General features: G+C 36.2%; 1 protein-coding gene across 23 annotated transcripts in view; it reads right to left on the bottom strand.

Moving 5' to 3' along the window:
* Positions 1 to 317: 317 nt before the first annotated feature.
* The window catches only part of MYCBP2 (MYC binding protein 2), a 209,376-nt gene continuing 191,360 nt past the window's right edge, over positions 318 to 18,333 (bottom strand). For 22 of the 23 annotated variants that reach the window (XM_072850013.1, XM_072850015.1, XM_072850016.1 and 19 more), the window contains 12 exons: positions 18,049 to 18,145; positions 14,836 to 14,955; positions 12,968 to 13,069; positions 11,129 to 11,257; positions 8,483 to 8,615; positions 8,081 to 8,184; positions 6,733 to 6,921; positions 6,123 to 6,230; positions 4,877 to 5,086; positions 2,570 to 2,677; positions 2,199 to 2,364; positions 318 to 1,128 (listed from right to left, as the gene is read on the bottom strand). In XM_072850013.1, coding sequence (XP_072706114.1) covers positions 1,013 to 1,128; positions 2,199 to 2,364; positions 2,570 to 2,677; positions 4,877 to 5,086; positions 6,123 to 6,230; positions 6,733 to 6,921; positions 8,081 to 8,184; positions 8,483 to 8,615; positions 11,129 to 11,257; positions 12,968 to 13,069; positions 14,836 to 14,955; positions 18,049 to 18,145 — 1,582 coding nt within the window. In that variant the 3' untranslated portion in view covers positions 318 to 1,012. Of the gene's footprint in view, positions 1,129 to 2,198; positions 2,365 to 2,569; positions 2,678 to 4,876; positions 5,087 to 6,122; positions 6,231 to 6,732; positions 6,922 to 8,080; positions 8,185 to 8,482; positions 8,616 to 9,675; positions 9,702 to 11,128; positions 11,258 to 12,967; positions 13,070 to 14,835; positions 14,956 to 18,048; positions 18,146 to 18,333 lie in introns of those variants that run through there. The other variant, XR_012040402.1, reaches the window with a different exon arrangement.

Raw genomic sequence — 18,333 nt, 5'->3', positions numbered from 1 at the left:
GGGGTGATATTTTACTGAAGAGTCTTAATAACTGATAAAAATAATTTAAAATGGAGTCTTCTTTTGCATTTTAAAACATTGTTGGAAACTGAAGTGGAAACACAATAGTTCATATGAATGCTAGTACATTTATCCAGCTTTTCTTTTAAAGATTTGAGCAGCGGTCTTCATGTCTTAAGTACTTCCATAACCACCAGTTTACCCAATAAACTTTCCTACTTTTTAAAAGGACCTGCTGAAATAATTATAAGAACCACTCTCCTCCTCCCTCCCCCTGTTTTAGAAAGCATTTCTGAAAATGGAGGCTTACACATTCATTAGACTTTCACTGTATAAAAATGTACAGTGGCTTTATTGACATGTACATTCCATTATGTTTACAGCTGCAAGATATGAGGCACACTCAGTATTGCACTTCATTAAAATTTCAGGCTCAAACATAACCCAGAAGTTTAAATGAAACTGCTGTTGTAATTTAATAATTCTTATACAGGACAAACATTGATACCTTTATATACAGCGTGATACTTGTTACATTTATGCCTTCCTAACACAATTTTTTTTTATAACAGTCTAGGAAATAAACCAGAATATTCCTCTTTCCCATCCCCACTTGTGATGCGTTACAATTGTACAAGATTACAAAAAGTCAGTATACAATAATCAGTATTTTTTTTTCTTTCTCCTGAAAGCCAGCATCATTCATAGTCCACAGACACACAGATCCTTTAATAGCAATTATTTATTTGTAAATGTCCAATGTTTCCTAGCCGATGACTGTAATGGCCACATGCAAACACCTCACAAGTTTTGATGTCTCGGTTCAAAAAATGTCAATATCTCACAGCAAGAATTATGTACATGGTATTTGGCATCCTTCTTGCACTGTAAATTGTTCCTTTTACCTGGGTTATGAAATGGTCCCGTCCTCATCCCAGCTGGACTTTATTTTCAGGACACTTGAGGGATGAGGGCACCTGTTTTGCTCTGGTAAAAAAAAAAACCCGCTAGTCTAAAAAGTGTGAGCATTTCTGCAAACCCCACAACCCAGAGCAAACTCTTCACCAGTGGGTGGATGGACAACATGAAGTGGACATTCTGTTCCTTCAAGTTGTTTACCTTTGGGACCTACAGTGAATTTAAGGGTGAGGGGAAAAGAAAAGAAAAAAGACAAGACAAGATCAGATTAATGCTTACAGACCTGATGTAAATAAACATATATTACACTTCCTCAAAACACATGCTAAGTGAAGGTAATATAATATGAACTTATAAGGCATCAAAAACGAAGGCTTAAGAAACAGCAGATAGAAAGGTGCTTTCACACAGTCAAATTCAAGCAAGAAGTCTAGAGGCTTAATAGGCCAAGAGAAAAAATGCCATTCAATTAGATCTGACAAAACATGATCAAAGACTGTTAGCTCCTTAAAACACTTATGTCAAACAGTGAACTGGTATTTGAAGGGGGAGGGAAAAAAAAAAAGAAAAAAATCAAACTGCCATATAATTTAAAATAAATAAAATTCAAAGTAAAAAAAGCAAAAAGCTTATAGGGAGCATCACAAAATAAGTTTAATCTCATTGATACTGTGGAAGAAATTAGCACAATCTAAAAGCAAAATCAATAAAAATGAACAAGAGTTATACTCTGCAGTAAAAATATAGTTCTAGAGTTATATCAGGAATTGTTTTGTTTTTTTTTTCACGTAAATATCTTAAAAAGATCTCACTTTTTTCAACAGCAAGATAAATAACACGATTTATTGAGATCAAATCAATGGCACATGAAGTTAGAAACTAAGGCATTGGCAACAGTTTGCACATGACTGGTACCTACATACAGAGATATCATTTAATAGTAGTGTGTTAATTTTTTCAATATAATTGTAACACATCATGTCACATCTGGAGTCTGAATTGGTGTAGGTAAATTGAAATGCCTTTCTGTATCGAAGTATCTAATGTTTAAAGGATCAGTGGGATGACATTGCCTGTATTATTGCCAGAAAAGCAAAAAATCAAAAGGATGCATAGAACAAACCCATTCTAATATTATTCAAGATACTGAATTTAAAATTTGTATGACTGACCCTGTGGTTTTCCTAAAAATCATCAACAAGAAAAAGTAAGAATATAAATTAGAACTAATTACTAATCTCAGGATTCAGTGTGGTAAATTTGCATTATAAAAATACTACCTGCAGGACAGTGTGGGAGTTCTTCTTTAGGGATGCTTGTCATTCTTTGGAAATCATCATGGCAAGCATTGCAAAAATGCGTTGTCCCAAAACAGAAAAAAACAGCAACTGAACAGCAGTAGCGGCATTTGTATTCTAAGAAATCTGTACCGTGTTTGGGACACATCTAAACAGAAAGAAACAGACACCGATAAACAAAGTAGCCGTGCTGTAACAATCCAAACAACACATTTCTATGTTCTGTAATATATATTAATATTAGACAATATTATACAATACATATAAGTACAGATAACTGTGAATTATTGTACAGCTCAGATACTCGGAGCTTCAGAATGAAAGAAAAACATGAATACAAGTTCTTTGCTTACCTGAGCCCTTGAAACATCAGAGCATGCACCACAAATAAGCTCTCTTGGATCATAGTCATCTCCTTGTCCAGCCTCAGCATCACAACGAGCTTCGCCACCAAAATATGCCTTAAGTTTATATAGAAATGATTGGATGTTAAACCAGAGACAACTATTATTTTAACAAAATCAATTTGTAAGGGGAAAATGATGAATAACAGCCATTACAGGAGTCTCCACTCTGACTCTAGATACATGGTTTTGAGGCACTAAGACAATGTCTCTCGATCTCAGGATAAACAAGACCAAAAATTGTGCAAGGTACTCTGGTCTATGCAAGTGATTGTAAGGCTTTTGAAACAGTATTTGGATGCTCTGCAAACTATATGAAGACAGACAGGCCTGAGGCTGAAGGCAGCAGAGAAACATTCTACCAGGAGGGATTTTTACTAGCCGAATGGAGTATCAGTTTTTGTGCTCATGTGGGATCCCTTATAATTAGGATTTTGCTATTTTCTACAATTTCATTCTACTTTCTCATCAGGACACACTGGGCACAAAAGCACACCCAGTAAGACTGCCAACTCTGATGAATTTCCTCGTATACTGAAGTGTTTTCACATGGAGTGGTGAGGTGAGGCAATGAGTACCTTCCTTCCCATCTTATTAACTAATTAGACAATGCACAAAATTCTTGCTCTCGGCAATTCTTGCCTTTTTGCAGTGATTGTAAAAGGACAGGGAAAGTGGTCTCAAGGCAACTACGAGGAAGGAAAAATTTAAGCAGCCCACCTTCCCCCAAACTCTGCAGGCTAAAACAAAAGGGTAAGTCCTAAGGAACGTATGTCAGGGAATTAAGTAGTAGTTTGGGGTGAACAGGTGCTGGAGGAAGGGAAGACGTTAGAAATTAGATAGTTGAATGTTGCTGTTTAGACATATGGACACAGTACGAAAGGGAGTAACAAGATACAAGGGAAGGAAAAAGAGGGGAATAAAGACACTGAAATAACTGAGTATTAAGTACTGGAAAGAAAGCATAATGAAAAACATGGACAGGAATAAAAACTGGAGGAAGTAAGATAAAAAATATTTTTGTAAGGGAGGCAAAAAAGGCACTAGGCAAGGTGCTGAAGGATGAGGAGTGAAAATTGATTAACTGTGGGAGGCAGGAACAAAGCGAACTGAGTAACTGTGTAGTAATGAGCTAGAGGGATTCATTACTGCTCTTCTCTAGCATATGGAAGGGAAGTCAGTCCTTTCTCCTCTTCTTTCCAAATTGTACACTTAACATAAAACATGTGCGTTGAACATAATTATTGGGGTTTCCCTTGAAAACTTTGTCATGAAATTGCCTTATTCCATTCATTCCTAATGGAAAAGGAAAAAGATGTGATCAAGATGGGCCCTAAAATCAGCTTCAGATGAAAGAAGCAATGGGAGGGGTTCAGTGATTATCCAAAATTTCTCTAACTATAGATAAAAAACGTTTGTGTCTTCTCTGCTGGTGGGGAAATCAGGGGCTATTTGTATACGATTTTTGTCTTCTGGATAAATTTAATATCTCTACCTGAAGAAAACTGTACATATGTGACCTAGAGTCCAGCAGGCTAGACCACACATTTCCTCTTTCTTCTTCATTCTTCTAACACATCTGGCCATCATCCCCATAGCTGCTGCACTTCAAAGGCACTCAAGATGCTAAGATCTGAACTTAGGCATAATCAGTCAAGGATGGCAGAATTTCCTTATCCCCATCCTGAACTACTGCACTATCACTTCTAGTGTCATCAATCAAATTTAGAGAAGACTCTTCCCATCTTTTGAGACTATCACTGGGGAAGACCACACCAACAGGCTTACAGTAGTGGTGATTTTTCTGCCCCGAAGTCAGTTTACTGCAGTTTCAATCAACTCCAACTTGGGTAAAAGTACTATTTATCTGGAATCTTAGTGAGGAACTCTCCATATCAGAGTCAGAATGAAACTTCTGTTTACACTATTTTAATGTTCACATAAAGTATGAGTTGGAAGTGGGACAAAGGGATGGTTGGTGTTCTAACACAGTATCATCTGCACATTCTTTTAAGAAGGCTATCACCTCAATATGCTTTTGGTTTCTGAACTGCTCTGTACATACTTTTGAGCTTTACAAGATAAAACACTATGTACATCTAATTTGCTCCACACTTTTTTTTCAATTACAATTTAACAATTTCTTTTCCTGTTTTCCTACTCCATACACAATATCTTATGAATGTTCCATTCTTTAAGAAATCACTTTTGAAACTATAATGTACATTTAATTTGAGAAAGTACTCATTGTCATACCTTTTTGCACTTGTAGCAAACATAATAAGCGTATCTGTTCATAGCATAGCCAGCTGGGTCATTATAAAATCTAACACCTGGTGTTGTGATGGCCTCACTCTTGTGCAACCCTTCATACTCCAATCTCATTAGTGCTTTTCTCCTTACATCTTCATAGAGTTCTTTGATTGGATCAAGCAAATCCTTTAATACTGTATGATTGATTTTGTTCTGAAATAAAAAAACTGATTAAAATATCTTGCATCTTTATTACAACAGCTGTGGTAATTTGTATATTGGTCAAACACAAATAGCATAATGGATGTCATAAAAACCTAAGAGCTCAGGCAATGGACATTTCAAAAAATGGCTGATACAGTATATACTTTATTTGCTGCAAAAATAGTAACCAGGAATGCTTTTTGTATGGCCTTTTGTTATATGAAATCATCAGCCCTTACAACAGACTGTAACAACGACAGAGGGACGGTAAAGGGTACATGAAATATTCACCACAGCACAGGAATATTCTGATTGTACATCTTCTCTAATTTTGGTCCTTTTTGACTTACTGCTCAGCAATTAAGAATAATGACTGACAGTCCTCTCTGCCAGGCCTTTTATCTGTCATTTAATAGTCACAAACCATTGCCATAAATTACCAAACTACAGCATGAAGGAAGAAACAAGAGCATGCAGAAATGGCTGACCATTCACAAATTTCATATTCCTAGGGTTTTAAGGTGCTCTCCTTCCCAGCAGCTATCATATGCTTTTGTTTACAGTACTTATGACTTTGTCGAGTACAGGAGGAATTTTTAGTAATTTAAGCTGAACTAAGTACGTATATTCTTCAGCTCTGTCCTCATACTGAAAAAAAAGCAGCTTTAAAAGGGGTTAGTAAGATAGAGAAGCCAAGTTTTCTGTTTCAGATAATGTGCATTAAGATCACGTCTTCCCCCCCAGCTGTCCCCAAATACCGTGAATTTATGAGATGATGGTGCTAAGAATAAAACAGCGCTAAGATAATGTCTGCATTGTGCTTTCTTTTTAAGAGGACCCTTACTTCAGGGAACAGTAGGGGGAAGGTAAAAAGATGCATCAATGATACCCTTTCTTTAGTGACATGAGAAATTAAGGAAACAAGTGATGTATGCCTAATTTATATTGTAACAAGCAATATAAAATTAAAAAAAAAAAAAAAAAGGAGGCAAACCAAAGACAGTATTAGTGTTTGACCTAGGCAGTAAACACATAGCTCATTTACCTTGCAAATAGGACAGGACATAAACCCAAAAGTTATCCTTGGCCCAAGCCATCTGTTTTCTAGTACTCGTTGGCAGCATTGCAAATGGAAAACGTGGCTGCAGTCCAGCTTTAGAAAAAAATACATGTAAGTGAACACTGAAGTTACATTAACCACTAAAATAGAAGTAGTTATTTGCTTTTAAGTGGCAACATATATCAATTCCAAAATTAATTTATTTAAAATCCTAGAAGACCCCTATTTTCTTCTTAAAAAAGAGAAAGAATATATAATGGTTGTTAAAATAACCTTTCCACTCCAAAACCACCAGTGGATATATGAAATATATAACGTATATCCATTAATTACCTCAGTTGTTGTTGTCATTTATAAAATACCATATATTTTAAATAAAGTAAACACAGCAAACTAAATTGATACAGTCTGCTTTCTTGAAATAGCAATAATGCCAGACAAAAATAAAGCTTTTTAAGTAACTTACATACCGTTATGATGTCTGGTTTGAAATTGTTAAGAGTATAATTTGAGGGACTTTATATTTTAACTTCTTCCACACTTAACATTACAACCATAATATTATTCTCTTAAAAGGGGGGAAAAAAAGATAAACCTGGATAGCTGGTGCTGCTGAAAGTGCTTCAGTAAAGCAGATCATGCACATGTCATCAGCATCTTGTTTAAGATTTGTAGCGTTCTTATCACAGCCATGCAAGCATGGCAAACAGTGCTCTTCGTTCTTAACGCCTCCACATGGATGACCACAGGGTTGTGTCTTGCTGCAGGCAATTTTAGCATACTCCTATGAAAAGTAAATAATTAATCTTTCCCCCCCCTCCACTGAACGGTTTGATATGGTGTTGCTTTTTGAAGGACTGCTGGTTTGTGCAATAAACTAAGATGAAAGAATCATGATTCATGTTATCTACTGCTACAGCAGGTACTTGGGAAAAACTGCACATTTTGTGTCCTTGAAGTAAAACTGATACTTTCATTACTTATGTTACTCCCGAGTAGCAATGGCATAATGAAACCATAATTTTTACATTTTAATATTTAATTTTAATATAAGGAGAAACATTCTTTAATCCTGCATGTGTACTTTGTATGTTAAGTGCCTCCTGCATAAACATTGCTTCCCCTGTATTAACAGCCTTTAAGGTCCTGCAGATTTAGGTCCTTCAGCAAAGGTATGAAGTAACCCACTCTTAAGAACACATTATGAGCTGATCATTAACCAGCATAAACCACTTTTATATGGAAATGGTATTTTAACCACCTCTAATTCCTACCCCTAGTAAGTAGAAAACTTATAAAAGTTGCCCAGAAGCTAAGAACAAATTGAACCAAATTAATAAAACAATAATATAATATATATTCAATAGGCTGATGGAGAAAAAAAAGAAGACAAATTTGCCACACACAAACAGAAATAAACAGGGTGGGATAAGAAACTGGTTAGGATTTGTCCCTCTGCCATCACCCCAGTACCTGTACTGTAGGGCACAAAAACGCTCAGGACACATGGATACAGCTGACAAACCTGGCCAAGTCTTACATGTTCTGTGCTCACACAGTAAACAGGCTGTTAGGCCAACTACTATTATCAAGCTTTCCAGTACACTAGACTTTATGTTGACAGTGTGTATTTTGGAACACTATACACTTTATAATTGGAACACTATTGTGAAAACTTGAGATACTTTTGAAGATAATAATGAAACTACCCAGTATTTTGGTTGACTATTGGTGTTTGTAGCCTGTAATTAAACTAAATATTTACAAACTCAGAAGTATTTTAATTATAATATAGTGTTCAATATTCAAACTTTTTCATGAGAGGTCTGATTTAAAATGCACCACAGGGATGAACAAGGTTTACTCAAAATAAGAAATCAATTTGATCCTGCAGTCTCTTCTATTTATGTAATTAATGATGATTGATATTTGTTAATACAAACCTGGCAATCTGTATCAGAACAAACACTTCCCACTGCTGATAATTCTGTTCCACTCCTACATCCACAGAAACGACATGCTTCAGAACTGCTGGTGGTCGGTTTGCCTAGGTCCGCAAGAGTAAACAAAAATGAAAATTGCTGTAATGAAACATAAGGGACTGATATTCTAACAACAGACATCTAAACAACAATCACAGAAAACAACCAGAAAAACAGCAATTCTTACACAGTTAAACTATTTTATTTTTATAACAAACAATTAAAAGCATTACCCTAAAGCAGGCAAAAACCTCAACCGTTTGGTTTTTTTGTTTGTTTTTTTTTTTGTTTTTTTTTTAAAATGCTCATTGAAAAGGTAAAAATAATGAGGATAAAAAGCAAGTAATAACAGTTGTGTTTTACCTGTCTGTTCTCTAAACTCCACCATAGCCTTCATAGTTTTAGAATCTGCTAATGCCATCAGCCAGAAGAGTTTGGTCCTACCACAACCCTCATGGAGATCAACTTTGATAGCTTCTTCTTCTTCTTTGAATACCTGTCAGGTGAACCAAACAGATACAAAATAGCATCTCTATGTTATTGTTGTCACTGTCTCTTTGGATTTTCATCAGATGTTTTATAGATTCTGCAGAGTTTGTCTACTGCAAGCTATTTTTTCTTTTATGTATTCCATAATTTGTACATATCACAGAATGGATAAAGGCTTTGTGTTTTTAAAAGTAAAACCATATAAAATTAACACTTGAGTTAACATGGCTGGGAAACAATAGTGCAGCAATGCTAAGAAGAGAGCTGTACAATGTTTTTTTGATTTAAAAAATATGAAGCTTGGACTTCATAACTACTGTCCAACTCATCCAGTAGGCCACAGTATATTAAAAGCACAAGATAACATTAGAAATATCTTCACATAACTGTGCTAGTAGTTTATCAAAGCAACATTGATAATTATGGTCTTAATAATATCTACTATATAATACAATTATATAAGTCTGTAATATTAATATTTTTGACTTTCACATAAATATACAGTAGGTACTTCTGGCTTCAATGAGGAAAATATAACATTTTTGCAAAATCAAAAAAACTGCATGAGATCCTTAGTGGACTTTATACAGTCTCTTCTTTTTCTCCTTTCCTAAGTTTTGAAGGCAGTTCTGTTTTCATTCATTTCACCTGCAATGCAATAAAAGTTAGAATTTTCCTGGGTATGGATGTATACACTCAATTTAAACTTTGTTTTAATTCTTATTAGAATCAGGAAAAAAACCTAATTGCTTCACAAAGGATTTGCATAAGCAGGTCGTAATAACTTACAGGCTGTCCTTTCTTGGAGGGAGAGAAAATACATTAGAGGTATGTATGACAGAAGTTGGACAAAGAAGAGGAAGCTAACAGAAAACAGGAGACAGGGAACATGACAGAATTTAAAATTTAAATTGAGGGGCTTAACATGAGAGATGTAAAGGTAAAGGTAGTGAATAAAGAGTAAAAGTTTAAACATGCTTTTAGAAGTAAATAGGAAAATCTGGTAAGTAGCTATTTTGGACAGATTAAAGGAGAGATGTGAGGACTTCTATGAGATAAGAACTTACTTTTTATCAACTGTAATCTGAACAGGCTATATAGGAGAAATCAGAAAAATAAATGAGACTAGACTGTGCTGTGCCATGACAGAAGAGTAGACATATAAAATCATCTTCTTAGGATGACAAAACAGGAAAATTTCAAAGGGGATTGCAAAGATCCTGGCTAAGAAATAGAAGATAACAGTTCCATATGGAAATTCCAGTCTGAGTCTACACTGCAAACGCTGGGGCACCAAGGAGGAGATCTGTACAGTGAAACTTGGTGCCAATGATCTCATGTTTACATCACACATGCTCTAGACTAGCTGATCCCTTGCACTGAACGGCCATTAGCAGTGTGTCCCTGCATCTATCTTCTTTTGTTGTTTTTAGTTTCACCTGAAAGGAATCCAGTTCACACACTCCAAGGCTGCTCTATAAGACAAATGAAAGCACGTTAAGGAGAGACGATCATATCTGCTTCAAAAGCCCATTTCTGATCCTAACTAAAAAGCTAATGTAGCTGCACTTCTAGGAGAGGGAGAAGAAGAACGATTTCCATTGAATTAACTTCATTAATGAGGTTTATTATTTTAGCCTTTGTACAAATGTAAGTAGCCAGAGGGAAAGGGGAAAACAAAGGACCACAAAAACCACAAAAGAGAAATAATGTCAAGAAAGAGGAAATGTTTAGTAGTTTCAGGAGTAAAGACATCTGCAACGTTAATTTCAATGAGAAAAGAAATATTCCAAGGAGAATGTAGTTTCAAGTTTAGAGATTAAGAGAATAAAAGCATAACACAAAAGAACACTAATTAGCAGAGTACACAGCAATTTGTAAAAACTGATCTAAGTCAAAGAGGAAAGACGTCTCAGTCCTAAAAACAAAACCAAAAGAAGTCAGTAAATCTTCAGGCTTATGGATACAACAACATATTTATCTGTGAAAAGACAGTGAGAGCTGGAGGAATACTGAAAAACAAGAGAAGACTGACATAAGGGAACCAGTAGGAATATTTGCTGTCAAGTGGTCTTCCTGGATATTAAAAAATGTATATACATTAAAAATGAAGGGGTTGACAAGCACTGACTCATATGATAGAAGTAGTAAAAGGAGATATAATTTAACAGGAATAAAGAACCAATGTATACTTAAGAAAGTCTGTGCAGGTCCTAGATTCTCCTAAAAAATGTTCCTAAGCAATGTTAGAACAAGAGAGAAAAAAGCTGATGTAGCCTAAGAGTTAGAATTGGGGACTGCTACATGATTTTCTAATCATCTTCAAAAGATAAAGGACAAGTGAATTTAACTAAAAACTGCTAAAAAGAATTAAATGGAAACTTATCTATCCCATCTCCAAAATAAAAGAAAACACCATTTTCACATTTGATACTTGCTACTGCCTTTTGCTTACCTATTAATTGGGGAAATGCACACAATGTATGCAGTGCACACAACATGATGTCATGTGTACTCTACCTGTCTCTGATGAGTTTTTGTTCGCCGATGGAGATGAAGGAATCTGTCACAATCTGTACACAAATTCCCACAGACATTACATAAAATGATTGCGGCAGTTTCACCATCATCATGGTTATCACACATTGGCTGAAAAAAAAAAAAAAAGAAAAAATATGAAGTAATTATCTCTTTATTAAATCCCTCATTTCCTTTCAGCATCTGTTTTTATTCTCCCCCAAGTCATCCCCCCCAAATTAATAAAGGAGGATAAAGAGCTTGCTTAGACCATTAATTGTATCTTTAGAATAATCAGTATCCAAACAATTACTCCTGGGCACAAAAAGCCCCAATGTACTACATCAGTTCTTCTGATATACTTCATCTCATATTTTGCGTGAGGTAGCAAAAATGTATTTTTCAACAATATAGTTGAGACATCTTTTTCAACTAATCTGAGAAGATTTATGTGCTAACAATGGGTTATGGGCATGTTAACAGAAAAGTTCAGAGATATGAGTTCTCGGGTCAGTCAACAGGCATGATATTTACCCTTCATTACTTTGATATGGCATGTTTACTCTGTTCAAACATCTAATCAAAGCTGTAGGTCATCTATAACTCAGAGAGAATACAGTCAAAGTAACAAACTTCAAAATCCATCATAAAATTAAGTTGCTCTACTGATACAATTTTTTTTAAAATTCAACACAGTTCTGTTTTGCAGTTCAAAATATCTGTACAAATAGAGTTCAATGACTGACTGTGATTATGCATATGCATATGTCTGAGAACAAGTTTGCATCATACTCCCGGAACATGTGGTTTCCATGATACTGCTCATGCAACTCAGAACAGAATCCTTTCAACAGCAGTCCTGGTAGGAGGACACTCAGTTCACCTCAACATTTGAATATCGTGGTATAAAATAAGATTGGGGAATTTCCAGCTGGGTTCAGCGGCTTGTATCCCTGCTTGACGATGTCTTGGCTGCTCCTCTGACATTTCCAAAGCTCTGCAGAAGTCCCTTGGCTTTCTTAATCACCTCAGAAACCTTTGTGTCTGCTTCCTTCTCAGCAGTTTTAGTCCTTGCTGCTCCTGCAGCTCTGTCTCTCCTGTATTCTCTTTCTACCTACACTAAACTGCTTTGGAGGCTTTTTTGCTCTAAGCATCCTCAGTTGCTAGTGGGAAGGCACAATCTTCCCTTGCCTCCAACAGGGGTCCACCTAACCAAGTTATAAAGAGACCAGCTTCATTGTTTTGCTCTTTCCAGATTGGTATTAAAAAAATCATAAGCTTTTTGTGATACTGAAAAATATAGACAGAAACTTGATTAATCCATCATATTCCATATTATTTATATTCCATAAATTTATAAATCCTCTGGGTAAATGGTAGCTTTACTAAATTCAGTTACAGTTTCTTTCTCTTTGGGGTAATCACTCCCTGCTAACATGGGGAAGAGGAAGCTAAATTACAGAGAAGTTATTGAGGAACACAAAAGAATTGACTTTATTATGTGACAGAGATCCAGATAGAAAGAAAAAAGCTCTGATAGAGGATGTTGTATCAACTGAGTCAATCTACTCTCAAAAGTCCATCCTAGAGGTGTTAGGAAGGCCTTGCTCCATCCTGAATACCAGTAGAATTGCTACCTTATTATTTTAAGTTGGAATTTTTGTTTTCTGAGCAGTGCTTGTCTAGAACACAAATACTTCAAACATGTATGTACAATCTCCACTGGGGACAAAAGGGAGGAATAAGGTTAGGCCAAGTCTACCTTTCCCTATCATTATTCTAAATTCTTTGCCTACTGAATAAATCAAAATCAACACAAAAAGATACGATTTTCAGTCTCACCATCTGTTTCTGTTGTCCGTCCTTTCCCATCCATCTTCCTGAGGATAGTCTATCAACATGATCCTGATCAAGTACACAGAGGGATGCTAAGGCTAGCCATAGCTATTGAAAGGCAAGGTAGAATTAAATGTTTTAGAAATACTAAAAAATATATATACACATCCCCAAATACTAAAAATATAAACTTTGGCAGATAAGAATGTCACTGTTACCTGCAAACTGTATCATCGTTAGCTGAAGCCTGCTCATACAACACAAGTTTTTTAGTTTCCAAAAGAAGTCAAGCACACAATAAAACTTGTTGAACTTTTGGGAACTACCTTGTTTCTTTCAGGTATGTCACATTATGATCATAAATACAGGAGTCAGCACACAAGAGAAAAATAGTGAAGAAAGATCAACTAGAATACATTATAGAGAAATATTGCAAACACAGACTTGCATATCACTCCCAAACATTGCAGGCTTTGGAGGAGAAGAAGAAATTCAAGGACACAGACTAATAAAATCCCCCAAACCAACAAAACTTTAGTTCAATGAGACTGGTTTCCCTACGTTCTCTCCTCACTGCACGGGGCATTTGAGATTACCTAGAAAAGGGTTCTGAGCTAACTATTCTTCAGAGGAAGCTTTTCTCTCTTCCTCTCCATTGACTACAGTGAAATCCTAACGAGATGAGCTACATGAGGATAATTTGTCGGTCGGCCTGCAACCCATACTGAAATGCACTTGACAGCTGCATTTTGCAATAGTTTTTGATCAAAGGTTTGATTTGAACAAAATGGCTTTTGTTGAAAAAGTCTATTGGACTTTTTGCCCCAAAAAAACCACACCTCCAGGACAGAAGTAAGTTCATTCACAAGGAGAGTTAGGCTGATGTTCAGGGCTCCTCTGAGACCTGATTAAACTAACATGGTGACAGCAGGAGCTGGTGGTACTCTGAGACTGTGTCTTCTAAATAGCAGAGAATATATGAGTAAGGGGATGAAAAGGACAACTGGCACAGCCTTTCAAGATGGAAAAAAACATAAGTGTCAAATGCTTGTAACCATTGCAAACCTCTTCTTTTACATGTAATTATTATGCTTGAGAAGCCAAAATCTGTACTCCCTAAGATAGTAGGAATGTCATAATTACAAGTATGCTTTTCATGGTATTTCAAGCAATCTATTAACTTTACGTTAGTACCAGTTTCTATAAAAGATTAATGTAAGAAGTAAAGACAAAGAAAAAAAACACCTCAGGTAAGTAATAAAGGGCTCAGCAAATGATTTTTCATTTTGAGACTAACACACAGGTGAAGCTTAGCTTAATTGCCTCAGAGAATGTTTGTTACTGAGTGTTTTCATAATAGCCTTGAGATGTGGCAGCTGATGACCTAAGAAGTCAAACCACTTAGTGTAGAGAGCTGGAAAAAGACAGCTGATACATATTGTGCAATTTTCCACACAGATGATCTCCTAAATTTAGTAAAAGGCAAGTATCACAAACTTGAAGCATAATTACCTCAAGAATAAAACCCCAAATGTATAAGCATAACACTTATTCTTCATTATTTGGGAGGTACCCAAGATGCATATTTAATCACAATTCAGTTTTTACTGGTGTATTTCTGCCACAAAGAAGAAAACTCAATCTGCTGTGACACAGAGAAAGCAAGACTTTTATTAGGACAAACAGCGATTGCCTTAGTTAGGACACCTGTCCATTATGCACACAGCTAGATTTGGAGTATATAAACTGTATATGGTATGCATTGTTTCCTGAAAAAAACCTGCATAAGGAAGTTTTTTCTAAAATATAGGAAGGCTCTTGGATGGGCTCCTACTGCATGTTTACAATGAACTAATGTTTAGTAAAGTTCTTACTCTGGTTGTTGCAATACACCTCACTGGTGATCTGTATTCTTCTTCCATTTTGGTCAGAGCTATGATGGTTTCAGCAATAGCATTCTTTGTCACACGGGACCAAGCTTCTGACAGATGACCCTGTTAAAGAGGAAACTCAATTTATTACAGCTTTTATTAATATTGAGAACAACTAAAACTGTAATTAGAGCTGCTACAAGCAACATCAGGTTAGGATCCCAAATTAGAATGGGAAAAGAGGAAGTCAGGGATGACTGACAAATCAGGTGTTTTCAAATCAGACAGATCTGGTAAAAAATAGCCCTCAAATACTCAAGGTGACTGACTGAGGTAGTATCTGAGCAACTATTGGAATAACTAACTTGGAACAGGTAGAGGGGATATGATTTGAAGAATGAAACGGCATATTCCTAAAGCCCCCGCTGCCCCACCTCGAGAAAGAAAGATGCAGAGCTGGAGCACAAATAAGTGACTGTAAATAGCACACAGATTACACTGGGTTCCTAGAGAAATCAGCTTCACTCGCCTAGCTCAGCCTTCCTGAATACTCTCCACAGTTTCTATATTTGAAATAAATAAAGAGGAGTACACAGAAGACACTGGAACTATAGCATACTTTCCAAACCAACCTTAAAGATTCTGAGCCCATGCCACTGACTCATACCCTAAAGTTCCCAATTCAGAGACTGCTGAATCCTTAAATTCTGAATGTAATCTCTAAATTTCTAAACCTCATGCTGAAGGTGACAGAAATAATGGAGACTCACTGGACTCTAAAAAGGAAGCTACAGTGACTAACTCAGATGTAGATACCTACGTATTGCAAATGTTGAAAAAGTGAAAGGAATCCCATTTGCAACTCTTACCAAGTGGCTAATAAGACTGATGTCACCCTACTGCTAATTAGCAGCTCTAAAAAGCCTCAAAGAAAGGTTTTTAAACTCAGACCCCTTTATTCCTCCACCTTCTTTTGGATAACAGGGACAAACCCCCAAACATGTTTTGAGCATGCCTAAACCACAGAGGTCCCTTACAAAACATAATCAAGAAATGTTAGTACTCCCAAGTCTTGAATGGCCTCAGTCAGGTCTCCCTCATCTAGAATGAAAGGGAATAAAGTTCAGATGTCTACTTCATACAAGGGGAGCGGAGGGTCCTGGCTATTGAATACTCAGCATAGACTCAGTCCCAATCATTCCTTTAGCTGTTACACTTTAAGCAAGCAATTCAGAATCTATTGAAAGAGGGATTTATATCTGCATCTGAGAGGACTACACTTTATCTGACTGACTCTATCCCTTTCTTTTTTGTAATAAATAGTTACATATTCATTTCAAATAGAATGGCTTAAGAGAATTCAAGACCCCCACCAGTATACCCAACAGCCAGCACTTTTCAAAAACTATCAGGTATGTGGGAGGTGGAGCCTAGCATACTCTGGATATGCATGCAAGTTGCCATTTCTGACTCCAGAGCTTTAAGAACTTTCCTAATAACTTCTGCAATGGTTTTGGAGAACCAGATATTAGCAAATGCAACAGTTTCATGGGTGAAGGTCTAGAATGGATAGAGGAGCTGCTTAGACAAAAATACAAGCAACTGATTCTAGTCAGCCAGCCATTTTCTATTTCTATTAATCTCTTTCTTTTATTCCTGGCAAAGGTCTGGGCTCAGCTTAGTTTTGATCAGCTGTTCATTAAGGGACAGGCTCTTCCATCATCACGGGAGCCAGAATCCCATAAAACAAGGACCACAGAGTTTGCTTCAAAAGACTTGCCCAGTACTATTTAAAAATTCTGCAGAAGAGAATCCACTATTTGCCTGACATTTTCCCATTTACCCAAAGCATATCTACCAACAATAGCTACAAATGATATTGTCAACAACCCTTAAACAACAACAACCCCCCCTCCCTCCAAAAAACCCAAACCAAACCTTGAACAAATAACTCCCCCCCCCAATTCATTCCCAATATATGTTGCATCTTATACACTGAAAGAAGTGGGGTGCCTAGGAAAACATATGGGCATATACATACAAGGGGCACCATGTTAATCCTGGCATTTACTGTCTTCTGAGTACTTGTCTTTACAACTGCTATTTTTTTGGTCCTAGTTTTTATATGCAATTTGCTAAAGTGTTGATAAAGTAAGCAGAAACAAAAATCCACCATGTGGAATCACAGTGGTACCTACAACAGACCTTTCCCCTCTAGCCACTGGAGCAACCGAAGCAAAGAGTAAGTGATTATTTTATGCGTGGACCAGCACTGCTGAGGCATGAGCCACACTTTAATTTTAACTCTTAACTAAAGATGAACTGTGACATTCTGAAATCTTGTGGTCAGAATCAACAGTAGCAATTGCAGAGAATTTTCATCCAGCTTCAGCAACTTTGAGAAGGGATCTCCTTAATCTAAGCACAGTGAATGGTTTAGAAAACAGGACTCCAAAGCCGAACATACTGAAACAGCTTTCAAAGGGTAATCACAGAGGAAAATCTGGGTCATTTAGAGCATCTCACTGAAATACATACAGAATTAAGGAAAACAAAAACAACCTCCCAACTAAACTCCTTCCCCCTAAACATACAGAAAACCTATTTTTTTCTGCCAATATTGTTTTTGGGAAATAGCTGAACCACTTTTCATCAAATTCTTCTGCCAAAAAGCTTGCCTGAAGCAGATACAACTATGGAAAATTTCAGCCCAGATGGTTAAAGTAATAAACAACTATAAATGTAGATTTCAGTAAGACTAAAAGAAGTCAATCTTAACATGCAGTCTTAACCAGAAACCACACATACAAAATCTACATACAGTTACGTGAAAACAACACTATTATCTTACTCCACAGAAACTTTTTACTTTTCAGTTGGAGTTCTGAGTGCTCAAGACTTAAAACATTAGGCTTCTAAGTTAATAATGTAGAAAATGACACACAATTATTGTTTACTTCTTAAATTTCTGGTACAAGTGACTTATTTAAAAGCTTATTTCAAAACTGGATTTCTGTTTAGCAGAATCAGAACTCAGTTCGTACTGGCTCCTAGGCCCAGATGCTACCCAGAAGACTATGTTTTTCTTCTTGAGACCAACTCACATTTAACAGCTCAACTCAATACTAACTTTAATAGAAAGTAATGAAAAAAATGTACTCTTCGTTATCAGAAATATTTTAATATCCTCCACACATTTAAAGGATAGAAACTTACTGCTGCCATGTCTTTAATGAGTTTAATAATGATCTCTGAAATCTGTGTAGGTGTTGAACCCTTCATCCACCAATGGCTTTCACCTCGCCGAATATAGCTGCAAAGGACATATGGTAATACATGAAACAGATTCAAGTAATTAGTCACTATTTGTCAAAATCCACCACAAAGAAATAGTGCACATATTCAGCATATGGTAGGTTGTGTTTGCTGGTTTGTTTTTTTTTTTTTAAATCAAACTCACTAATAACATGACTCATACTGTCAAAGTGTTATACAATTTTT

This window comes from Ciconia boyciana, chromosome 1, assembly GCF_034638445.1.
Source record: "Ciconia boyciana chromosome 1, ASM3463844v1, whole genome shotgun sequence".
NCBI lineage: Eukaryota > Metazoa > Chordata > Aves > Ciconiiformes > Ciconiidae > Ciconia > Ciconia boyciana.
Note: the sequence above shows the minus strand (reverse complement) of the source record. Positions and strands in the feature narration are given on the sequence as shown.